At 37.8% G+C, this 25,824-nt stretch overlaps 1 protein-coding gene across 2 annotated transcripts in view; it reads left to right on the forward strand.

Moving 5' to 3' along the window:
* The window catches only part of sand (potassium two pore domain channel sandman), a 38,693-nt gene extending 15,002 nt beyond the window's left edge, over nucleotides 1-23,691 (forward strand). Inside the window, exons 2-11 of one of the 2 annotated variants that reach the window (XM_028305245.1) lie at nucleotides 5,223-5,416; nucleotides 8,390-8,537; nucleotides 18,501-18,637; nucleotides 20,412-20,513; nucleotides 20,654-20,757; nucleotides 20,883-20,965; nucleotides 21,269-21,529; nucleotides 21,611-21,700; nucleotides 21,975-22,104; nucleotides 23,039-23,691. In XM_028305245.1, the coding sequence (XP_028161046.1) occupies nucleotides 5,299-5,416; nucleotides 8,390-8,537; nucleotides 18,501-18,637; nucleotides 20,412-20,513; nucleotides 20,654-20,757; nucleotides 20,883-20,965; nucleotides 21,269-21,529; nucleotides 21,611-21,700; nucleotides 21,975-22,104; nucleotides 23,039-23,107 (1,242 nt within the window). In that variant the 5' untranslated portion in view covers nucleotides 5,223-5,298 and the 3' untranslated portion in view covers nucleotides 23,108-23,691. Of the gene's footprint in view, nucleotides 1-5,222; nucleotides 5,417-8,389; nucleotides 8,538-10,649; nucleotides 10,844-13,954; nucleotides 14,103-18,500; nucleotides 18,638-20,411; nucleotides 20,514-20,653; nucleotides 20,758-20,882; nucleotides 20,966-21,268; nucleotides 21,530-21,610; nucleotides 21,701-21,974; nucleotides 22,105-23,038 lie in introns of those variants that run through there. The other variant, XM_028305253.1, reaches the window with a different exon arrangement.
* Nucleotides 23,692-25,824: the final 2,133 nt, after the last annotated feature.

A 25,824-nucleotide genomic window follows, 5' to 3' on the forward strand; every position in this document is an offset into this window, starting at 1 on the left:
CTACATTAGTACTTTGCAATTTTTCATATTTACTTGTAATTTTTAAACTGATTGTATATTTTGTGTTTCTTTGTTTGCGTAGTTTTGTATATTTTTATTTGCTGTGTGTATTTGTAAATAGATTTGTAAACTATGGAGCCGCTAGTTAAGGTCCAGGAGGCCACTAAGGCCGCAATTGTAAGGGCATTTACAAATTTTAAAAAGTCTCCAAAGGACAGACTGACTCAAGCTTATCTTGAGACCAGGCTAGAGGTATTAGAGCAACATTGGGGAGTCTTTTTTAAAACTCAACAGGAAATTGTAAGCACGATTGATGAGGATGAATGGCAGGAATCTGACTATTATAGGGAAAGTGTGTTTGATGATGTTGAGGAACTTTATATGGAGTACAAGTCTCACATCAAGGACAAATTAAATAAGTTTCATTCACTGCCCATTTTAGAATCACACACAGAGCCATTTCAACACTCAACTCAATTTAAATTGCCTGAAATTAAAATTCCAATATTTTCAGGTAAGTACATAGAATGGCAAACTTTTAGAGAGCTTTTTACAGGACTAGTTCACAATAACCAATCACTAGATGCAGCACAAAAGTTATATTATTTAAAAGCTTACCTAGTAGGAGATGCTGCACAACTTTTAAATAACATTTCAGTTACAGCTGAAAATTACATAAGTTGCTGGGAAAAACTCGAGCTTATGTACAACAATAAAAGGTATTTGGTCAATAACATTTTAAAACGTTTATTCAATCAAAAATGCTTAAGTACAGAATCAGCTCAGGAAATCAAATACTTGTTAAGTACTACTTCTGACTGCTTAGAGTCTATTAAGAACTTGGGTGTGGATGTCTCATCTTGGGATATTTTTATCATTCACCTAATCAGTGAGAAACTTGACAAGGAGACTAGGAAGGCATGGGAGTTAAACATTTCATCGGATGGGACTGATGAACTGCCGACCTACGTTCAGTTTTCACAGTTTTTAACTGGACGATTCAGAGGCCTAGAAAACTTGAATGAAAGGACTAATTCTGAGCGGGTTACAGGTAAAAGCTCACAATCTTTTCATTCACGAAATGTAATTTGTACATATTGTAAAGCTAGTCATAAGATTGTAAATTGTAAAAAGTTTGCCCACGAAACTAATGAAACTCGTCGGTGTTTTACTCAGAAGAATGGGTTGTGCTTTATTTGTTTGTATAATAATCACTCTGCCAAGGCTTGTAAAACCAACTTCAAATGTCATATTTGTAAGAAACGTCATCATACGTTATTACATCCCAGCGGGTTATCGAAATCTACGGGAGATAAATGCGCGAAGGGCGTTGATTCTGCCATGCGGGCGGAAGGTACGAAAGCTAGTTCAGGCACACAAGTAGGAAAGCATAATGAAAAGGTAGTAACATGTATTTCGACAGGACAATGTAATGAAACGGTTTTATTACCGACTGCCTTAGTTCAAGCAGAGTCGAAAAATGGTACTTACCGCGGCATGCGAGCCTTGCTAGATCAGGGTTCGCAAGGATCTTTTATAACGAAAGAGATGGTTCAGCGCTTAGGGCTGAAAGAGAACCCTAACGAACACGCCGTGACAGGTGTAGGCGGGGATAATAGTTTATCCACAAAGTCCACTGTGACTTTAAACATAAAGTCAAGGTTGGACGCAAGTTTCAGTATGCAGGTAAACGCGTTCGTCTTGAAATCGATAACATCTATCCTTCCATCAGTATTGGCACGTCCAGTAGATACTATCTACTTGTTACCGGAGGACCTTGCCGATCCTGAGTATCACAAACCTCACAAGATTGACGTCTTGTTAGGCGCTGAGGTATACAGCCAGGTCACACGAGCAGGTATAAAACATAGTGCAGATAGGCGTGTATTAGCTCAGGATACGACGTTAGGTTGGATATTTTCAGGCGTCGTAGATACAAACTGTCCACCTAAAACAGCGTCATTTTCAAACATTGCGGTAATGCATTTGCATGCAAGGAGTAAAACACTTACCTCAATGTGTAAGCGGCAATACTGTTTTTGTAAACCTTGTAAATAATTTTAAAAATGTATTCGGTTAACCTATTGTGTTTGTTAAAATTGATAACTTTTTCTATGTGTTATAAAGTATGTATGTAAATATTTGTAGTATACTTACTACAATGCCTCGCAGTAGGCAAGGATGGTTCTTTTCTGTTAAACTTTATAATGTATAGTTTAATGTGTTACCTCTAAGGAAGAGATTTTTTGTTGTTTCTTGTTTTCTAAAATAACTAAAGGACATTCTGCTATAATGTCCTTTGGCGGGCGGAATGTACAGGTCTGTCTAATGACGGCCTAGGAAAAAATGGTAGAGGTCGCAAATGTGTGACCAAACTCCTTGGCCGCGCGCCTGGCCGGCGAGAAACTTCTTTTTACTTTTTATGTTTTTTATCGATTGTCACTTTTTTCTCTTCTCACTATTATAGGGAAAGTGTGTTTGATGATGTTGAGGAACTTTATATGGAGTACAAGTCTCACATCAAGGACAAATTAAATAAGTTTCATTCACTGCCCATTTTAGAATCACACACAGAGCCATCTCAACACTCAACTCAATTTAAATTGCCTGAAATTAAAATTCCAACATTTTCAGGTAAGTACATAGAATGGCAAACTTTTAGAGAGCTTTTTATAGGACTAGTTCACAATAACCAATCACTAGATGCAGCACAAAAGTTATATTATTTAAAAGCTTACCTAGTAGGAGATGCTGCACAACTTTTAAATAACATTTCAGTTACAGCTGAAAATTACATAAGTTGCTGGGAAAAACTCGAGCTTATGTACAACAATAAAAGGTATTTGGTCAATAACATTTTAAAACGTTTGTTCAATCAAAAATGCTTAAGTACAGAATCAGCTCAGGAAATCAAATACTTGTTAAGTACTACTTCTGACTGCTTAGAGTCTATTAAGAACTTGGGTGTGGATGTCTCATCTTGGGATATTTTTATCATTCACCTAATCAGTGGGAAACTTGACAAGGAGACTAGGAAGGCATGGGAATTAAACATTTCATCGGACGGGACCGATGAACTGCCGACCTACGAACAGTTTGTTCACTTTTTAACTAGACGATTTAGAGGCCTAGAAAACTTGAATGAAAGGACTAGTTCTGAGAGGGTTACAGGTAAAAGCTCACAATCTTTTCATTCACGAAATGTAATTTGTACTTATTGTAAAGATAGTCATAAGATTGTAAATTGTAAACAGTTTGCTCACGAAACAAAAGAAACTCGTCGATGTTTTGCTCGGGAAAAAGGGTTGTGCTTTATTTGTTTGTACAATAATCACTCTGCCAAGGCTTGTAAAACCAACTTCAAATGTCATATTTGTAAGAAACGTCATCACACGTTATTACATCCCAGCGGGTTATCTACGAGGGAGAAATCAGCGAAGGGCGTTGATTCTGCCATGCGGGCGGAAGGTACGAAATCTAGACTAGGCACACAAGTAGGGAAGTCTAATCAAAAGGTGGTATCATTTTCATCGACAAGTAATGAAACGGTCTTATTACCAACTGCCTTGGTTGAAGTCCAGTCGAAAAATGGTACTTACCGCGGTATGCGAGCCTTGTTAGATCAGGGTTCGCAAGGATCTTTTATAACTAAAGGAATGGTTCAGCGCTTAGGACTGAAAGAAAAATCAATTGAACACGCCGTGACAGGTGTAGGCGGGGATAATAGTTTATCCACAAAATCCACTGTGACTTTAAACATAAAGTCAAGGTTGGACGCAAGTTTCAGTATGCAGGTTAACGCATTCGTCCTGAAATCCATCACGTCTGTCCTTCCTTCGGTAGAGGCACGTCCAGTAGATACAATTCACTTGCTACCAGAGGATCTTGCCGACCCTGAGTATCACAAACCTCACAAAATTAACGTATTGTTAGGTGCTGAGGTATACAGTCAGGTCATGCGAGCGAGTATCAAACGCAGTGCAGATAGGCGTGTATTAGCTCAGGATACGACGTTAGGTTGGATATTTTCAGGCGTCGTAGATACAAACTGTCCATCCAAACACAAGTCATTTTCCAACATTGTGGTAATGCATTCACATGCAAGGAATAAAACACTTGCCTCAATGTGTAAGCGACAATACTGTTTTTGTAAAACTTGTAAATAATTTTAAATTGTATTCTGTGAACCTATTGTGTTTAAACTGTGTTATAAAGTATGTATGTAAAATATTTGTAGTATACTTACTACAATGCCTCGCTGCAGGCAAGGACATTTCTGTTAAACTTTATAATGTATAGTTTAATGTGTTACCTCTAAGGAAGATATTTTTTGTTGTTTCTTGTTTTCTAAAATAACTAAAGGACATTCTGCTATAATGTCCTTTGGCGGGCGGAATGTACAGGNTATTTTACACCACAAAGCCTTTCAATCAATAATCTCTCGTAGTGTCGGTGACGTATTTCGTTATCGAATTTTGTCGAAACGACTCGAAGACGAAAGTTGTTCATGCTAGAGGTACAGAATACTCGTAGTTACGTAGTCGTAAACTTTAACAATAATTTGAAGGATTCAGTCTGCTGATAGGTGTTTGCTTTGGTGGTCGTTCCCGTCTGTTAGCACAGCTCTGTGCCCGACTATTTGCCGAGCTTGCGACGTGTGATCACGTGTGATTCCTCGGTTCACTTCTCAGTAAGGACGCCTATACCAACCGGGTGATGCGTTAATTTATTAGGGGAGCCCTATGTTCAGCAGTAGACTTTCTGTGGCTGAAATGGTGATGACGATACTAATTTAATCTACAATAATAATTAGTTGTAAGAATAAACCCTGAACCTACAGAACCGAGACTAAAAATTCCTTTTCTCGTAGAAAGCTACATTATTCCTTAGTGACATTAATGTCTGTAGTAGCGAAATGTAGAGAAACGAATATTTTTTTAATAAAGCATTTTCATTACCCAAAATGACGACGTGAAATGAAAAATCAAATATTCTTGATAATTTTACTGAAGTTTTAATAGATATTTGATTTTTCTGAATAGGTACAATTTAAGGCGTGGTCACACACAACATGCAAACATTTATTATCAGCAATCAGTCAAAGTATGGGGGTGTAAAGTTTTTGACGAATTTGATATTGTTCCTGTAGGTAAAGCATTTGAGTAGTAGAATCAACCTTTTTATTTGATCAAGCATTATTGACGAATATTCGCATGTTGCAGACGCGCGCGCCGAGCTATGAAGTAGCGTAGTGCCCGATGAGTGCGCGCGCGCGCGGCCCGTCAGGATGAGCGCGCGATGCCGCGACGCCGGCGCCGCCTCGCCTCGCGCGTGCGGGCCTACGCGCGAAGCCTGCTCGCCTTCCTGTTCAGCAACGTCGGCGTCATCGTGCTGGTCGTGGCCTACACTATCGCGGGTGAGTGCTGATACAATGACTCATTGTCTCTCATTGTCAGTGATACTGGCGAGTGACAGGGTCGGGCAAAGGGGCGCCAACTATTGAGCTAAAGTTTTTATTGGTAGTTATGCTGCGGCAGCAGAGGGAATGAGAAATAGTACTCCTATATTACAAGTGTAGGTATTTTGCTCAAACTGAAATTTCTCTATTAATAGACCATTTTCCAATAAACATTTTGTTCTATTAGTATACATACGTACACGTCCAATTTTGTTTAACCACTATCCAAATCCTTAATTTCAGCATAGTTCACATGAATTTTCTAGTTAGAATGTTAATAATTACGTAAACCTTTTAATTGCCTCACTGATACCACGATTACGGACTTGGCGCAAGAACAATCAGGTTTCTTGTAATCTGCGCTACTAAATCAAACATTTTGGCATGGAAATGCCTTTGTAGTGTGGACTGGGCCTTAGCTGAGTGCGGGGACTTCAAAGAGCAAGTCGACTTTATAGTCATGTTCCTGAGGACATTATAATTCCCCGTAATTTATGTAGGGTTTGTGTTATAAAGGCAGAGCGCAGACGAGCGGTTTGGAGCTGAAGATCTATTCTTCATTATAATGTATATATGTATATACCAAGTTCCTAGAAGTCAACACCTACGGTACGAAGTTGGAGTTCGAGGAAGAATACGAAGTTACTATTAACTTCGTATCTTCAAGGAACAAATTCACAGAAAAGTAATTGGGATATTGCAGAAATTGTACGGCACCGGTATTTTTTGTAGGGAGTTTGGCAGATTTTTGACGTTTGTCAAAGTTAAAGTAAGATGGCGCAAAAGTATAATAAGCTATATCATTATACAATATTTGTCTCTACCTTATTAAAGTAGCTGGGAGACACGCTGGATGCAGGCCGCTCTACCAAACTGTTAATATGGAAATCATTGGAGAAGGCCTATGTTCAGCAGTAGACATCTTGTGGCTGAAATGATGATGATGATGATTTTTGCGTAGAGCAAAAAATAATGTAATCTAAATAATATCTATATAAATAAAAATGAATTGATGTTCGTTAGTCTGATTAAAACTCGAGAACGGCTGGGCCGATTGAGTTGATTTTGGTTTTAAAATGTTTGTCGTAGTCCAGGGTAGGTCTAAACGGTGAGCAAATACGCGCGCGATATTGTTTTTCTGTGACAGACAAAATTCCACGTGGGCGAAGCCGCGGGCGGAAAGCTAGTAAATAATAAAATCGTAGCTATTCTTTGTCGTTCGTAGTTAGTTAGCCTTATGCAAAAAATATCCCATCTCTCATTTTCATAATAAATTAATGACTCCACGCGCTCCAGTAATTACGCCTTAGCTCTGTCATTGATTAATTGTTTTAGTCGTGATTGAGCGCCACAAAACGAAAAGGTGGAAAAATGGCTGAATTTCAAAAGTTTCTTTCAACTATTTTTCACAGCCACAGCGAATAAATTATAGAGCTTCGTTGAAAATAGTACTTGTTTTAACTGGCTAGGAAGGTCAAGGAATAAATAACTTCCCTGTAAATAGAGTTGTAAATACATTTATTTTTGTTAGTGCACATTTTGGAAGCAGATTGATTGTAATATTATACATATCAATGTTATTTTTAGGTCTGTGCATATGGAAAAATAATTTACTTCACTGAAAAATTTCAGTTTGAGTGGGTTTTGTTTTATAACGCCAAGCGGAAGCGGGAAGTTGTTGGTTCGTTTCAGCCAAATGACGTCCATTGCTGGACATGCTGCAACTTCTACGTCTAAGGCCTATTGTCCACGGTCCGTTATTTGACGAATGCATGCACATCTCATGACGATCGTAAGATGACAGGTAGGGCGCCACGTGCCGGTTCGTGGATACAGTTTTAATTTTTTCTACGCAAGATGCAAGCAACCGTCAAGTGACGACAGCGTGCGCATGACGTGCGGTTTACGTGGACTAAAGAGTGGTGGTAGCTTTTAGCCAGAAAATGGACTCTAATGACATCTTGTAGTAATAATATTTATTGTCCGTGGTGCATTATCTTTTCTTAAAGGATTTAAACCTTTTTTGTTACCTGTCATCCGCTTTGCAATGGAGGGAAGTCGAAGTGTCGTGTGGAAGTTTCGTTGCGGGTCCAATGACAGTTTAACTTTCTCCCGGGACAAACTTGATCTTCATTGGTTGGGTTTTTATGGCGGTCAAGCTGTAGATCCTGGCTACACAGGAGTTGCAGTGGTGGGAACAAGAGGTGGGAATAGTCCCGTCAATCTTGTGTGCTATTTTGGAACAAAATCATTATTTGTTCACATTTTCGGAAAGAATTCCGCACTAAGTTAATTTGTAAGTGTCGTCAGACGTCCAATACATTGCTAATTGACGTCGGGATACTTCACGAACTTAACAAGTTCGACTTTCGTGAAATTAGTTTAAGGTCGAGGTTGGCTGACCTTTCTCTCATTTGCTGAGTGGATCGTTAGCTAATTATTTATCTAGATAATTTATGTATTAAGGACGCATTTACTGATGCGTCAGAAATAGCCTATTGACCTCTAGATTATGTGGTGATTTATTGTTATTTAAAAGTTTTTAACAGGTAGTGATCTACCACCACAGATAAAGATGCACATAATAAATTAACTACAATTCCCATAGTTGGGGAGAAAAACGAGGAAATTGTTCTTTCAGCAGGTTACCCATAATGTTACATGACGTTAATAATTTAAAATGTTCCACTATTTTGATAGATAGGCATTTGCCTTAAAAGATTTGTATGTCACCATAAAATTCAGAATGAATGAATTCATCTTAAATGTTATGTAATTATAGTCATCTTCACAAATTTCTATCTGGTTTCGTAAAACCAACTACTACTACTTGCAGAAGTAAGTAGTCTGGGAAGCTGTTACCTTTTATTTAAAATACCAATGTTGTTGTTTTATTTAAATTTGCCTTTTAACCTTTTTCTCTCATTCCAGGTGCCTTCATGTTCCAAGCCATCGAAGGTGGGAGCGAGATAGAGCGCGTCCACAACATGACGCTGGAAAGGGACAACACTGCCCAGTACTTGTGGCAGAACGTCACGCTCACGTTGAACCTATTCAATGAAACCGAGCTGAAGAAGAGGTAAAAATGAAACTTCATTATCTCTTAGATTTCATCACCATCATTACAGCCATAGGACGTCCACTCGGTCCACTGCTGAACATAGGCCTCCCCAAATGAATTCGACAATGGCCAGTTGGTGGCGGCCTGCATCCAGCACCTTCCTGCTACCTTTATGAGGTCGTCGGTCTACCTTGTGGGTGAAATCTCTTAGATTTAGGAATAGGAAATCGGCGGTAATGATTACTACATTGAGTTAGAACTAACAATATTGCTTAACCCAAAAACGAAAAAAAAATTCTAACTCGGTCAAAGCATCATCACCATAATTTTATAGTCAGTCACAGCATGTCACCTAGGCAGCTTAACATATTATTATGCCAATCGCGTTCTGAAACTGATAAAAACCAACTCAGGGAAAATATTCGTCCCAAAAAAGATCTGAAGGTGTGCAACTATTGTTATTTGAATTTGGGCTGGGTCCTGGGACCAATCCATCATATATAATGTTGGGTAATAAATAATAATTGATGTCAATTTAATTCGGTTGAGTGTAAGGTAGCGTAAAATTGAGTAATTGATTGTTCTTGTGATTAGTACAGATTTACAAAGTATTTATTAAGCAATAGAGACTATTTTGTGATAAAAATAATTACTGATAACGTACATTAATATCCAGCTTTTGAGTAACATTATCAGAAATTGTATAATCTTTTAAAAATAGGCGCTTCTTTATAATTCACTCCAGAGCTAACTGTGAAGTGTTTATGAAGTGATTATTACTCCGAAACTATAAACTGTGAACGTATATACGAAACAATCTCCATCTATTACAGCATTACGGACTCAATATACTCGATATTTTGAACATAATTTACCACAAACTTTGGAGCTGGGAATCGGAACAATCAGAGCAGCGCATTGAAATCCAACGAACTTTATGGGTGTATTGCATCACTGTTACATTCATAACGTCGTCGTCGACTTCAGACATGAATGAAATGCTCGTAAATGAAAATCAAATGTATTAATAAATAAAAATTGAATATTAGCTACTTGTTAGACTAGTAAACAATTACAAAAAAATAAAATAAACATAATTAAATTCTTCTCTAAGGCTAAAATTGTTTCTGGATCTGAGTGCATTGGTCCTCAATCTCAAATTATTATTTTTATTGATATTTCACGCGTAAAACCGGATGTTAAAAATAATATAGGACAGAATGGACACTGTCGGGCACAGCAAAAAATAGAGAAGAGGACGCAGACCTCTCTGCCGTCTCTATCTCTTTCTAATGATGATGGCAAGTGATGATCCAAGAAGAAGATTATGAATGATCCAAGATGAGGCTTACTCAAAAATATTTATTAGTAAAAGTGGGGCCCGGAGGCCAATAAGCTATTCACTGAGCTTTCCTCCCGCATCATCGAGGTTACCGGTAACCGAAGGCTGGGTTCTACCTTGAATACCTATCAATTCCCAACTTTTAAGTGACCCCTATGGTAACATATAACAGGAATTTTGTCACTTAAAAATTAGGGATTGATGGTGATAACGAGCTTAAGCCTCGCAATTCAACGCGGAAACGCTGCCAGCCTTCTGGGCACCGCTAACCTCAATGACGGATCTGGGGATACTTAGGATAGCATAAGTGTATTTTTTATTTAATTTTACTTTTATTTTCTGTAAATATTACTTTTGTATTTAGGTAGTTTTAATTTTTTTNACATTATTCCTTAGTGACATTAATGTCTGTAGTTTGCTAGACCGAGGGAAGCCTCGGGTGAGAAGCGAAATGTAGAGAAACGAATATTTTTTTAATAAAGCATTTTCATTACCCAAAATGACGACGTGAAATGAAAAATCAATTAACTTTTTTTCTTTCTTTTCTATACTTAATATTCTTAATAATTTAACTGAAGTTTTAATAGATATTTGATTTTTCTAAATAGGTGCAATTTAAGGCGTGGTCACACACAACATCCAAACATTTATTATCAGCAATCAGTCATAGTACGGGGGTGTAAAGTTTTTGACGAATTTAATATTGTTCCTGTAGGTAAAGCATTTGAGTAGTAGAATCAACCTTTTTATTTGATCAAGCATAATTGACGAATATTCGCTTGTTGCAGACGCGCGCGCCGAGCTATGAAGTAGCGTAGTGCCCGATGAGTGCGCGCGCGCGCGGCCCGTCAGGATGAGCGCGCGATGCCGCGACGCCGGCGCCGCCTCGCCTCGCGCGTGCGGGCCTACGCGCGGAGCCTGCTCGCCTTCCTGTTCAGCAACGTCGGCGTCATCGTGCTGGTCGTGGCCTACACTATCGCGGGTGAGTGCTGATACAATGTCTCATTGTCAGTGAGGGCTATCGTTAAAAATGAAAACGTTACTGGCGAGTGACAGGGTCGGGCCAAGGGGCGCTAACCAGTGAGCGCTAAAACGAGCTCTCATCACTGAGTTATATGACTTTTTATTGGTGGTTATGCTGTAGACCCTGGCTACGCAGGAGTAGCAGCAGAGGGAATGAGTACTCCTGTATTGCGGACTGTGGAACCTCCCCACTCACTCCTATAATGTGGATGCGGGCGGCGCAGGACCGGTCTTTGTGGAAATTCTTGGGAGAGACCTTTGTCCAGCAGTGGACGTCATTCGGCTGAAACGAACGAAAGAACTCCTATATTACAAGTATGAGTATTTGCTTAACTGAAACTTCTCTATTAATTACAATTTTCCAATCAACATTTTGTTCTATAGTATACATACGTCCAATTTTGTTAACTACTATCCAAATCTTTAACTACAGCACAGTTCACATGAATTTTCTAGTTAGAATGTTAATAATTACGTAAACCTTTTAATTGCCTCACTGATACCACGATTACGAACTTGGCGCAAGAACAATCAGGTTTCTTGTAATCTGCGCTACTAAATCAAACATTTTGGCATGGAAATGCCTTTGTAGTGTGGACTGGGCCTTAGCTGAGTGCGGGGACTTCAAAGAGCAAGTCGACTTTATAGTCATGTTCCTGAGGACATTATAATTCCCCGTAATTTATGTAGGGTTTGTGTAATAAAGGCGGAGCGCAGACGAGCGGTTTGGAGCTCATCAGTGAAGATCTATTCTTCAGTATAATGTATGTATATTATACCAAGTTCCTAGAAGTCAACACCTACGGTACGAAGTTGGAGTTCGAGGAAGAATACGAAGTTACTATTAACTTCGTATCTTCAAGGAACAAATTCACAGAAAAAGTAATTGGGATATTGCAGAAATTGTACGGCACTGGTATTTTTTGTAGGGAGTTTGGCAGATTTTTGACGTTTGTCAAAGTTAAAGTAAGATGGCGCAAAAGTATAATAAGCTATATCATTATACAATATTTTTCTCTACCTTATTAAAGTAGCTGGGAGACGCGCTGGATGCAGGCCGCTCTACCAAACGGTCAAGTTGGAAATCATTGGGGAAGGCCTATGTTCAGCAGTAGACATCAGGTGGCTAAAATGATGATGATGATTATTTTGGACAGCGATGAAATCGTAGCTACATTCTTTGTCGTTCGTGTTTAGTTACCCTTATGCAAAAAATATCCCATCTCTCATTTTCATAATAAATTAATGACTCCACGCGCTCCAGTAATTACGCCTTAGCTCTGTCATTGATTAATTGTTTCAGTCGTGATTGAGCGCCACAAAACGAAGAGGTGGAAAAATGGCGGAATTTCAAAAGTTTCTTTCAACTATTTCTCACAGCCACCGCGAATAAATTATAGAGCTTCGTTGAAAATAGTACTTGTTTTAACTGGCTAGAAAGGTGAAGGAATAAATACCTACCCTGTAAATTGAGTTGAAAATACATTTATTTTCGTTAGGGCACATGTTAAAAGCAGATATTATTTGTAATATAATACATATTAATGTTATTTTTAGGTCTGTGCATTTGGAAAAATAATGTACCTTAACAAACATTTTCGTGAACTGAAAAATTTCAGTTTGAGCGGGACGTCCATTGCTGGACATGCTGCAACTTCTACGTCTAAGGCCTATTGTCCACTGTCCGTCATTTGACGAATGCATGCACATCTCATGACGATCGTAAGACGACAGGTAGGACGCCACGAACCAGTTCGTGGATACAGTTTTGATTTTTTCTACGCAAACAAGCCTACAAGTTTTTTTTATCCTCAACGAGGAAGCTGTCTGCCTGTATCTCACCTGATGGTAAGTGACGATCAGGCCGAAGGTGGAAGCGAGCTTCACCCGGAATCCTCAACCACGGAGGAACTGGCTATCTTACTTCTAACTACCGGAACACAACAATGCTGTTAACATTGTTGTTATGGCGACAGACTTAGGTAAGGTGGTGGTAGCTAGCCAGTCGGACATTAGAAAAAGCCCTACCACCAACCCAACCGAATAGAAAAATCTGCCCCCACTGGGAATCGAACCCGGGACCTCTGCGTCTGAAGCAGGTGGTCTTACCACTAGACCACAGAGGCGATTAAAATTAACTCTAATGACATCTTGTATCGTATTAATAAGTGCTATTTTTGAACAAAATCATTATTAGTTCACGTTTTCGGAAAGAATTCCTCACTAAGTTAATTTGTAAGTGTCGTCAGACGTCCAATACATAGCTAATTGACGTCGGGATACTTCACGAACTTAACAAGTTCGACTTTCGTGAAATTAGTTTAAGGTCAAGGTTGGCTGACCTTTTTCTCATTTGCTGAGTGGATCGTTAGCTAATTATTTATCTAGATAATAATAAACTTCATGTATTAAGGACGCATTATTGATGCATCAGAAATAGCCTATTGACCTCTTGATTATGTGGTGATTATTATTATCTAAAAGTCTTCATCAGATAGTAATGAACAGCACATATGAAGATGCAGGAGTAAATAAATTACGAAATCAAAAATCAAAATCAAAATCTACGATTCCCCTAAGAGGGAGAAAATTGAGGAATTTGTTATCTTTCAGAACTTTACACATAATGTTAGATAAGATTAATAATTTAAAAAGGTTTAAGTATTTTGATAAACATCATTATTGCCTTATAAGATTTTTGTCACCATACTCGTAAAATTCAAAATGAAACTAGGTACATCCTCATCATCATCAATAGCCCTTTACAGTCCACTGCTGGACTATGAGCCTCCTCCACTATAGTGGAGGGTTTTGCCATAATCCCCACGCTTGGCAGGTGGGTTGGAGATAGCAGTTTAAAAGATTGATGTTTTTCAGAGAGCGCTGCTGCCCGTTCTCTGTTTGATGTGTAGTCCCTAAGTCGCCTCTTACATCCTAAATTGTAGTTATCTTCAGTTTCTATGTGGTTTCATTAAACCAACTACCCTCTGCAAGTAGTCTGGAAGCTCTTGCCTTTTATTTTGTTTCTTTTTGTCTCTATTTGCCTTCTGACCTTTTCCACTCATTCCAGGTGCCTTCATGTTCCAAGCCATCGAAGGTGGGAGCGAGATAGAGCGCGTGCACAACATGACGCTGGAAAGGGACAACACTGCCCAGTACTTGTGGCAGAACGTCACGCTCACGTTGAACCTGTTCAATGAAACTGAGTTGAAGAAGAGGTAAAAATGAAACTTCATTATCTCTTAGATTTCATCATCATCATTTCAGCCATAGGACGTCCACTGCTGATAGGCCTCCCCAAATGAATTCTACAATGGCCAGTTGGTCCTTTGTGAGATCGTCGGTCTACCTTGTGGGGGAAATCTCGTCAGTCACAGGATGTAACCTAGGTAGCTTTATTATGCCATTTGCTACAAAAATATAGAAAATCGCGCATATAAAAAATATCAATTCTAAAAAAAGTCTGAAGGAGGAATTTGGGCTGGGTCCTGGGACCAATCCATCATTTAGTGTTGGGTAATAAATAATAATTGATGTCAATTTCATTCGGTTGAGTATAAGGTAGCGCAAAATTGAGAAATTGATTGTTCTTGTGGTTAGTATTTGTTAAACAATAGAGACTATTTTGTGATAAAAATAATGACTGATAACGTACATATCCAGTTTTTGAGTAACATTATCAGAAATTGTATAATCTTTTAAAAATACGCCTCTTAGTACTTCACTTCACAACTATGAACTGTGAAATTTAGTATATGAAGTAATTATTACTCCGAAACATAAACTGTGAACGTATATACGAAACAATCTCCATCTATTACAGCATTACGGACTCAATATACTCGATAGTTCAAACATAACTTACCACAAACTTTCGAGCTATGAATCGGAACAATCAGAGCAGCGCATTGAAATCCAACGAACTTGATGGGTGTACCTATTCCATCACTGTTACATTCATAACGTCGTCGTCGACTTCAGACATGAATGAAATGCTCGTAAAGGCAAATCAAATGTATTCATAATAATAACTAAATATTAGACCCTTGTTAGACCAGTAAATAGTGGAAAAACATTTACTATAAAAAAATAAATAAAAGAAAATCCTTCTATAAAGTTAAAACTGTTTCTGAAACTGAGTACATTGGTCCTCAATCTCAAATTTAAATTCTTTATCACTATTTCACACGTAAAACCGTTAAAAATAATATAGGACAGCATGGACACTGTCGGGCACAGCAAAAAATAGAGAAGAGGACGCAGACCTCTCTGCCGTCTCTATCTCTTTCTAATGATGATGGCAAATGATGATCCAAGAAGAAGATTATGAATGATCCAAGATGAGGCTTACTCAAAAATATTTATTAGTAAAAGTGGGGCCCGGAGGCCAATAAGCTATTCACTGAGCTTTCCTCCCGCATCATCGAGGTTACCGGTAACCGAAGGCTGGGTTCTACCTTGAATACCTATCAATTCCCAACTTTTAAGTGACCCCTATGGTAACATATAACAGGAATTTTGTCACTTAAAAATTAGGGATTGATGGTGATAACGAGCTTAAGCCTCGCAATTCAACGCGGAAACGCTGCCAGCCTTCTGGGCACCGCTAACCTCAATGACGGATCTGGGGATACTTAGGATAGCATTAGTGTATTTTTTATTTTATTTTACTTTTGATTTTCTGTAAATATTACTTTTGTATATGTAGTTTTTATTTTTTTAGTTAATTGTAAATAACTGTAAATAAAACAGTTTCTTTCCACGAAAAAAAAAGTAAAAGTAGTTTAGGCATTTTGTTAGAAAATAATATTATTATGTGATGTACTGTGTGGATGTTGTTATCGAATTCCTATCTACATCGGTACTAGCCGGCTACTCACTCTTAATTCCATTCTAACTACGAAGTTAACCGAACAACAAGAATAATAACGAGTTACGAGAGCAGTTTAAAAGCATTCCCATTCTTTATGTAATAGCTTTAATTGATTTTGTATGCGAATGCTTGTTTAGTCTATTGCTTCGATAGGATTGGCGTGCAATGTTTTCGAATCATTCCGACGTGGAACGAGTTTACATTGGCATTTGCAATAAAGCATTGAGTATTGACTGGAAATAATGAATCCCATCAAAAACAATACTTGTCAAAAAAACCAAGTCTCGCAACTCAGTTGTTCTACGGTAAAAAGTTGTGAGATCCATGTAATAGTCCAGGCCAGGAAATCTTTAACGTTTTACATAAATTATTGACTTGGCCATCGCACTAAATAATTTAATTTACACGTGTTTTCATGCGATGGCCAAGTCAATATATTTATGTAAAACGTTAAGGATTTCCTGGCCTGGACTTGGTATTANTAAGTGTATTTTTTATTTAATTTTACTTTTATTTTCTGTAAATATTACTTTTGTATTTAGGTAGTTTTAATTTTTTTAGTTCATTGTAAATAGCTGTAAATAAATAAAGTTTCTTTCCACGGGAAAAAAAAGTAAAAGTAGTTTAGGCGTTTTGTTAGAAAATAATATGTGATGTAGGTACTACTGTGTGATGATGTTGTTATCGAATTCCTATCTACCTCGGTACTAGCCGGCTACTAACTCTTAATTCCATTCTAGCTACGAAGTTAACCGAACAACAAGAGTAATAACGAGTTACGAGAACATTTTAAAAGCATTCCCATTCTTTATGTAATAGCTTTAATTGATTTTGTATGCGAATGCTTGTTTAGTCTATTGCTCTGATAGGATTGGCGTGCAATGTTTTCGAATTATTCCGACGTGGAACGAGTTTACATTGGCATTTGCAATAGAGTATTGAGTATTGACTGGAAATAGTGAATAGTATGATTGTGTTGGTAGTTTAAACTTTTAAAGCTGGATTGCACTATCTTACATTTAACTATAAAATCAATATCCATATAAAACACCGGTTAAGATTAGGACTACGATTAAAGTATGGTGGTGCAACTTAGGCTAATCTATACTTATAATAAATCTGTAGAGAGGTCAATTCTGTACATGAAATATATTTTCAAAATAACTATCAGGGGGTGATAAGTGATCGATACTGATGCCAAAAATTCAATCAGTAAAATTTTTGTCCGTCTGTCTGTCTGTATGTTCCTTATAGAAACAAAAACTGCTCGACGGATTTTAACGAAACTTGGTACATTTGTTCTTCATACTCCTAGGCAGGTTATAGTATACTTAGGAATTCCCACGGGAACGGGAATTAGCGGGAAAATCATTTTGTATGAAAAATCTAAACCGCTTAAATTAGACGCTTGAAATTTGGCATGCAGGTACCTTAGTAAACTTAAAGCTTAGTTACAACAGGATATTGCAAAATTCCCACGCGAACGGGAGTTAGCGGGAAAAAAATTGTATGAAAAAATCTAAACCGCGTAAGGTAGATGAAGGGGGTAAAACGGGATCCACGCGTACGAAGTCGCGGGCGGCCGCTAGTTTTAAATAATGTGAGTTATGAGATTGCTTCTTCATCAGTTGATCTTAAAGCAGAAAACAATTTAAAAGCATAAATAATTCGTGAATTCATCAAAAGTTTTGTCTCCATGTTTATAGTTGACTTCATTTAATTTTCCATTAAAAACGTTATTTAATTAATTTGTCTGTAAAGTTTTTTTATTAAAATTTAAAAAGAGCGAGCTTTTTGGTTGACTTTTTTGGTAATAAGTACCTATTATTTATAATACTTTTTAAAAGTGTTTTCAGTTTAATGTTAGGTCATCATAATTAGATATCAAATTGGGACGCGCATTATTTCACACAACTGAGCGAGCGACTCACGCGGAATTTGCCTTTTTATTTGTCACGGAGGAAATGCTTTCCGCACCGTCACCACTGCCTGGGAGAAAGGGTGGTATGTGGCTCCTGGCNGGGCACTGCCGTGCCCCCAGATAGTTTGATTGTGTTTGTAGTTTAAAGCTGGACTGCACTGTCTTACATTTAACTATAAAATCAATATCTATATAAAACATCGGTTAAGATTAGGATTATATACGATTAATATGGTGGTGCAACTTAGGCTAATTTTAAATAATGTGAGTAATGAGATTGCTTCTTCATCAGTTGATCTTAAAGCAAAAAACAATTTAAAAGCTGATAATTGGTGAATTCACCCAAAGTTTTGTTTTCAGTTGACATCATTCAATGTTCCATTACAAACGTTTTTTAATTAATTTGTCTGCAAAGTTTTTTGATTAAAATTTAAAAAGAGCGAGGTTTTTGGTTGACTTTTTAGGTAATATTATTATAATACTTTTTAAGTATTTTCAGTTTAATGTTAGGTCATCATAATTAGATATCAAATTGGGACGCGCATTATTTCACACAACTGAGCGAGCGACTCACGCGGAATTTGCCTTTTTATTTGTCACGGAGGAAATGCTTTGTGCACCGTCACCACTGCCTGGGGAAAGGGTGGTATGTGGGACTCCTGGCTCTCTAAAAAAGACGGGGTATACCCACTAAAACCTCCGCGGCGTTCCGTCATCGCCCGAGTGGGAGTGTCGCGAGTATCCGGCCGTAGCCTACCTAAAGCTACAGCTCTTTAGCCACCTCGTAAAGAAGAAGATGAAGAAGAACTGTGTCTTCCGCAGGTTCAGGCTGGAGCTGCAGCAGTACCAGCGCAAAGTAGTGCTGGCGGTCAAGAGGGGCTGGGACGGAGGTCGTTCTTCACGCCAGTGGAGCTTCTCATCCGCCTTCCTCTACTCGCTCACCGTCATCACCACCATAGGTTAGTAATATGTAATACCATATTATTGTTATTATTCTGTGGTAATACTACCGGCTAGGGGACGTAGTGTGAGTTTACGTCAAACGTATTCAAAGTCGACTGTATGACGGACTGTACAGCGCCCCTAGCGGAAACTTTCAAGAATTAAAATCTTCATATATTTTTTAACTCGCTCGCTAGTGACGACGTTTGATGTAAACTCACACTAAGCCTTCAGGTTAGGATGCGCGCTATGATAAAATCTTATCGATGATTTTAGACGACAAATGTATGGGCTTATCGCTTAAAATCAAGTGCGACTAAAGATTATAGAGGAAGGCGCTAATGACTGCGACACAGTCTTTGACTACTGCAGTCATTAACGTTTCAAATTGTCTATGCAAAATTGTAATTGACTACAAATAAAGTTTTATTTATTTATTTAATTTATCGCGGCGTGCATCCTAGGCCTGTCTATCTCCCCATGTATACGACAACATTTCTACGTAAGGTGACCTTCCGAAAGGCACTTGTTCTACAACTTTATAGAAATGTAAAAAAAGATAATGATGATGCAACAGATTATATATATTTTTGTTAAAAAATGGCTTTCATTACATGTTCACTAAGTACTTATAAATACTTAATGTTTAGGTTAATATCCTATCGCCAGCATCGGCAATGTCAAGAATTTTGATAGTATTGTTAGTTGCTTTAGAAAGTATAATAGAGTTTTTGCTTCAATTTGTGTTACACAGACTCGAAGGAAACAACTTTAAGCCTTTGACACACAAGTTTCCAGAAAACTGTTCGCAAACAGTATGCAGTCATGCAACTTCTCCGACTTCGGAAGTATTCAAAATTCCTTTAGAGCGGGTCTAAGAGTCATTAGTCCGTGTGTCTGCGACGAGAACTTTAGACTTTCTACTTTGACACAACTTAAAATAGTACAGAAGGCTTACTCAGATTTTTAAGAGTAGGCGCACACATGTTTTTCGTCGGCCGATAGTTTACCTAGTCGGGCAGTTGATCAGTATGGGCATGAACGGGAGTGCGATTCGATTTGGCTGATTCTTCATACAATTTAAAATCGGGCACAACTATCGGCCAACTAAAAAACAACGGTGTGCGCCTACTCTAATATAACACAATCGCGATGCCGATTCAATTTGGTACATAAGCAATAAAATATTCTGAGGTATTAACTTTGTGGCATGTTGTTAAACTAAATACGTACTTAAAATCGCCTGTATTTTTAAAGAAAGTAGAAGTTTCTTTTTGGCACCAAATTGGAATTGGAAATTCAGTACCTGAATAAGTATTACATTATTTATTACTGAATAAGAAAATAAGAATAGCTACTGTTCTTATTTATATTGTAATTTTAGTTCAGAGCTGATTCAAAGGAAATGTAGAGCAGTATGACGACTTTATATCGGGTCTTAATTGATAGTGAGTCTGCTTTCGAGTAAATATTCGACTTTGCGTTTGAAATGAGGCTTTTAAACGAAAAGGTAGATAGCCATAGAAAAGAGTAGCTACTGATTAATATTATCATGATTCGTAATCATGTATTTGCCAATTAAATTACTCGCACTATGTTTTGATAACTTGAGGGGTGCAAAAAATGGGTGCTGATGATGATGACTGAGAGTATGAAATAAATAAAAGATAGAGAAAAACATCAAGAAGAAGCTGGCAGCGGCTGGATGAAATAACGGAAGATTGTGCTATGAAGTGTTCCATAAAAGAGTAGTGAAATATTATTAGCTGAAATGATAAAATATTTTTGCAGGCTACGGGCACCTGTCTCCAAGGACCGGCTGGGGCAAGGTCACCACCATCCTCTACGCTCTTCTGGGGATGCCGCTGTTCTTGCTGTATCTCAGCAATGTTGGTATGTTTGGTCTTTTACTTGGTAAAACATTCACCCTTTCTATCCGGTATTTGTTCCTCCCTTATAATATGCTACATAGGCAAAAACACACAGAAAAATTTGTGTAGGTACCTCCTTCTATTTTATGTTTTGTTTGACAGGAGAGCTCCTGGCGCGGTGGTTCAAATGTTTGTATGCGTTGGTGTGTCTCTGCCGTGGATGTCCTGGATTCACTAGGAGGAGGGTCGCACGGCTGCGGGCACAGGTAAAACCCTCAAAACCCGTCAATGGCAATACTGTCTCACATTATTTTGAACTTTATTTCCTTGTGTTAAGCTCCAAAAAATGAAAATGTAGACTTTCTTTTCTGATTGAGGGAATTGGTTCAAGGTGGAGATAAGTGACCCCGAGAGCATAGAGCGGCCGGCGCACTGGAGGGCGCGCTACTCCGACGCCGAGCTCACGCCTGAGAGGTACCAGTTTTTTTATTAGCCCACATAGTGTTGTTATAAATTAACTGATTCTCAAGTATGGAGTAGCGTCAATCTATATTCCAGATTGGTTTGGGATAAATGTAATTTAAATTCAAGCAATACTAAGCTTATATCTAAAATAGACAATGAAAGATTTGTTTTCAGCTACGATTCAACCAATCATATTTTAAACGCTAACTGCTAAATCATTACTGTTCCAATGGTACTCGTAGTCTCGTACAGTCCATAGAGTTAGTTTCATCCAGGAATATTACTCAAAGAAACTCTTTTCTATCCTCTCAGAAGACCAGACTACATCCGCAGCGCATCCGCGCCACAGCCGTGGGATCGACCCGCTCGCTACGACCCGGGCGCGCGTTACGACCCGGGCGCGCGTTACGACCCGGGCGCGCGTTACGACCCGGGCATTCGTTACGACCCGGGCGTAGATGGGTCGGTCGCCGGGCAGAGTGAGGACTCCGTCACCAGCGAGTTTAGTTACGTCACATTCGATGCTCAAACCATCACCGTGCCGATTAGTGTGTGTATTTTTATATTGGTTGGGTAAGTAATGAGTTTTTTAAAATAGTTTTTATACCTATGTAAGTAACTTTTTAATAAATATTTATTTATGTATTGTTTCAGTTACGTAATGTTTGGCTCAATGATTTTCGGGATGTGGGAGAAATGGGATCAATTGGACGGAGCCTACTTCTGCTTCATTTCGCTCAGCAGGTAATTTCCATAATTCATTAGTCATTAATTTGTTACCTCCTACTTTTCCCGTGAATATTGCAATTAACGGACAAATTAATACGTGAACATCTTGCTTCACCAACCCGCCTGTCTAGCGTGAGCAGTGTAGGGTGAAGCATCCATTTGCTCAAGAGAATGTGCTTCTGCAATGGAAACTTATGGACCTAATGAAGATTGCGACAGTTTAACTTAATCAGCATAATCCAGTCTTCACTACAGAAAGGCGACCTTTCATCATCACCCTTGCTTCCAGCATCGGCTTCGGCGATTTCGTGCCGGGCGAACGCATATACGCGGCGCGCATCGAGACATCGTTCATCGTGTGCTCCATGTACCTCATGCTCGGCATGGCGCTCGTGGCCATGACCTTCAACCTCATGCAGGTAAGCAGCTACAAGTGCGAGGGGTTTAAAATTTGTCCAAAATCGCTGGAAAAAAAAAGGCCCGGAGTAGAGGTTTATTTTTCGAATCCCTAGAAGGTTTTGCCGTCGACGTCGTTATTTATAGCTATAATCTTTTTATCGTCATACACAATAACGACTGTGAGAATTTATAGAGTTAAAAGTAAGAAATTCGACTTAAGAGCGTTTACGCGAAGCGCGGCGTTTCAAGGGGCATCATTGGAAATGATTCGCGCGCGGCGTTTTTTAATAGTTTCCAAATGTTTATAGCAAAACAATAACAATGAATTATATATCTTTTCAAAGTAAATATTTTAAAGAAGATGTTATTTTATTATATTAAGCTATTTTTATGTTGAATTAAAGAAGAATAATGGTGTAAAAATCACTTTGATTTTTGGGTATTTCACGTTTTTTTAATTTGTGGTTTCTTATTGTAAAATGCTTAAATCTAAAAATTTTCTCAGATAACTATTTGCCCAAGGATCTATGCTATAGGATATAAATGTTTGTTAAATCGTTTTAACAGTATTTTTATAAAAATTTCAGCTTGTAAAGTGACGCTAAAGTGGAAATTTACAAAACCTGTGTGGACTTATCTTGATAGAATTCTTAAATACTAAACTAATCGCAATATTTTCTCAATTAACTATTTAGACGACGAAATTGCCTAACTATTTATGCCTATAACATATTTGTAATATTACTGGTTAATGATTGTAACGAGTTGAAAAAGTACTGTTTTTGCGCCAATCGGCGTAAACGCTCTTAAATGACTGTCGCAATCGTAACATCTGACTAGATGGCACATAAACGCTATCATCTCGCGATTTGAAGACCACAAATCCAATGAATATCAGATGAGCCAAAGAACGGCTAATAAAATTGTCTTAACGCACTCACACTACGCTTTCAGGAGCAGGTGATCCATTACTTCGCGGCCATTAAGCGCGCGCTCAAGCGCATATGCCGCTGCAAGAGATGACACGGGTGAAGTCTTCGGTCTCCGAGTTGCTGAATGTATAGTTTTTGGAATACACTACTTGAAATAACTATGTTTAAATCTGTTTAATTGTTATACAACCATATCCAGGCCCAGGAAATCAGTTTAGCGAATCAAGAAAAACCAGTAAAACCTTATTTTGCAATATACTGGCAATAAATAAAAGAATCAATAAAGAAGAAATTGATAATTTGGACGTAATTCGAACTTCGAAAATAGTCGCGATGCTTTTAAATAAACAAAAGAAAATCAAAAATAGTGCATGTATTATTTGGTAAACACAATAATTAATTCAGATTTAATACTTAATTATAGACACCTGGTGGATTCCCAATCTGATTTTCAGTAAGTTACAGTAGACCAGAGCCAAGAAAAAAAAGTAGACCATAGACAAATATTAGTGAATTTTGTTTAGTGTGTTTCAAAAGCAAGGAGACTAGCGTAGTATAAAATAGTGTAAATAAATAACGTGTATAAGTTATTGTTATTATGTAGTTTGAAATAAGCATTGTTTTGTATACGAGAGAGTGCTCGAGTGGATAATGAGTTTAGACATAAATAAAGACTATTATTGATGAAGAAAATTGTTGTTCATTCCTCATTTTAGAAAAGGGATCTTCAATCATGTGCAATCCAAATGCATCTAGCTGCATAAAATCTACAACCTACATAAAAACCTAGGTATATCTACCTACAAGGCAAGATAAAACAGAATAAGGACTTACTGCAAATTTTACGTTCTTTTCAGCAATCCGGTTAAAACAGGTGAATGCATAGCGGTCACAAATCCTCTCTGAACATGTTCGGTCTAGCGATTCCTTGCAGCGCACGGGAGCTAAGTAACTGTCCGCGGTAACTATTCCTTACAGGCCCCAGAGATTTAGCTCGTGCTATGGAGACATCATTTTGAAGAAAATGCAGGATGTGCACCTAACGTCTTAGCCTTGGGCATGCTCATGAATTGTGAAGATGTAGAAGGTAGGTAGGAGTCATTGTTCTATGGAAACAATGGGAAATTATATTTCGTATCCTACTAATATTATAAATGCGAAAGTTTGTGTGGATGTCTGGTTGCTTGTTACTCTTTCACGCAAAAACTACTGAAGGGATTTTGTTGAATCTTTACAGTATTATTGTTTATAACCCAGATTCACATATAGGCTATAATTTATGACGATATGTGACAAACTAAATTTCAATAAATAAATAAGACGTGGGTAAAAAGCGCCATCTATCGTCATTGGTTAAAATCTACAGCCAAAAAATTTTGACGTTCGTAAATATTCATGCGGGGGAAGCCGTTAAACCCCATCTATCAACATCATTAGTAATTATATGAGGTCCACGCGTACGAAGTCGCGGGCGGCCGCTAGTTATTAATATTAAGGTATTTATTTAAAAACATTTATAATGAAATGCAAACCCAGTTACACGTGTAATGGTTTTTGTGGGCAGGTGTGACGTCCATGTATAATTAGGTATAAAAAATACATGACATTTTTTCTGTGTCAATGCTATTTAATATGTATAAGCTTATCCCATTTTTACACCTCCAAGACCAAAAATAATATAGGCTTTTTTAGGTCACGTGTTACATGACCCGAACACAGAGGTTAAATTTGCTCTACGAGGGCTGCACTAAAAGTATCGGGAATGTAATATTTCCACTGTTCCAGTCATATTAAAATCTATTTAATTGCAAACTCCAGGGTTTTAAAAATCGTATACCATTTATTTATTTAAAAAAAGATTCTCGGTCGTATCACAAGGTCTTGTCAAACTTGTTTAGTCGTTGAGAAAATGGAATTGACTCGAGAAAATTCAAGAGCGATGATTTATTATGACTTTTGAAGTGGATTTTGCGAATCCCTAGAAGGTTTTACCGTCGACGTCGTAATTTATTGCTCTCTAATCTTTTTATCGTTATACACCATAACGACTGTGAGAATTTGTAGAGTTAAAAGTAAGAAATTCGACTTAAATGACTGTCGTAATCGTATCATCTGACTAGATGGCACATAAACGCAATCATCTCGCGATTTGAAAACCACAAATCCAATGAATATCAGATGAGCCCCAAAACGGCTAATAAAATTGTCTTAACGCACTCACACTACGCTTTCAGGAGCAGGTGATCCATTACTTCGCGGCCATTAAGCGCGCGCTCAAGCGCATATGCCGCTGCAAGAGATGACACGGGTGATGTCTTCTGTCTCCGAGTTGCTGAATGATAGCTTTTGAAATACACTACTTAAAATAACTATGTTTAATTGTTATACAACCATATCCAGGCCCAGGAAATCAGTTTAGAGAGTCAAGAAAAATCAGTAAAACCTTATTTTGCAATATATTGGCAATAAAGAAAAGTTAATAAAGAAGACACTGATAATGTTGACGTAAATCGAATAAAACGCACTTCGAAAATAATTGCGATGCTTTTAAAAAAAACAAAAGAGAATTAAAAAATAGTACAAGTAATTTTGGTAGAGACGTTTAATTAATTCAGACTCAATACCCATAGACAAAAATAAATATTAGTGAATTTTGCGTAGTCTGTTTCAAAAGCAAGGAGACTAGCGTAATTAGTGTAAATAAATAACGTGTATAAGTTATTGTTATTATGTAGTTTGAAATAAGCATTGTTTTGTATACGAGAGAGTGCTCGAGTGGATAACGAATTTAGACATAAATAAAGACTA

This window comes from Ostrinia furnacalis, unplaced genomic scaffold (assembly GCF_004193835.3).
Source record: "Ostrinia furnacalis isolate ACB-3 unplaced genomic scaffold, ASM419383v2 OfSCF0166, whole genome shotgun sequence".
In the NCBI taxonomy this organism is placed as follows: domain Eukaryota; kingdom Metazoa; phylum Arthropoda; class Insecta; order Lepidoptera; family Crambidae; genus Ostrinia; species Ostrinia furnacalis.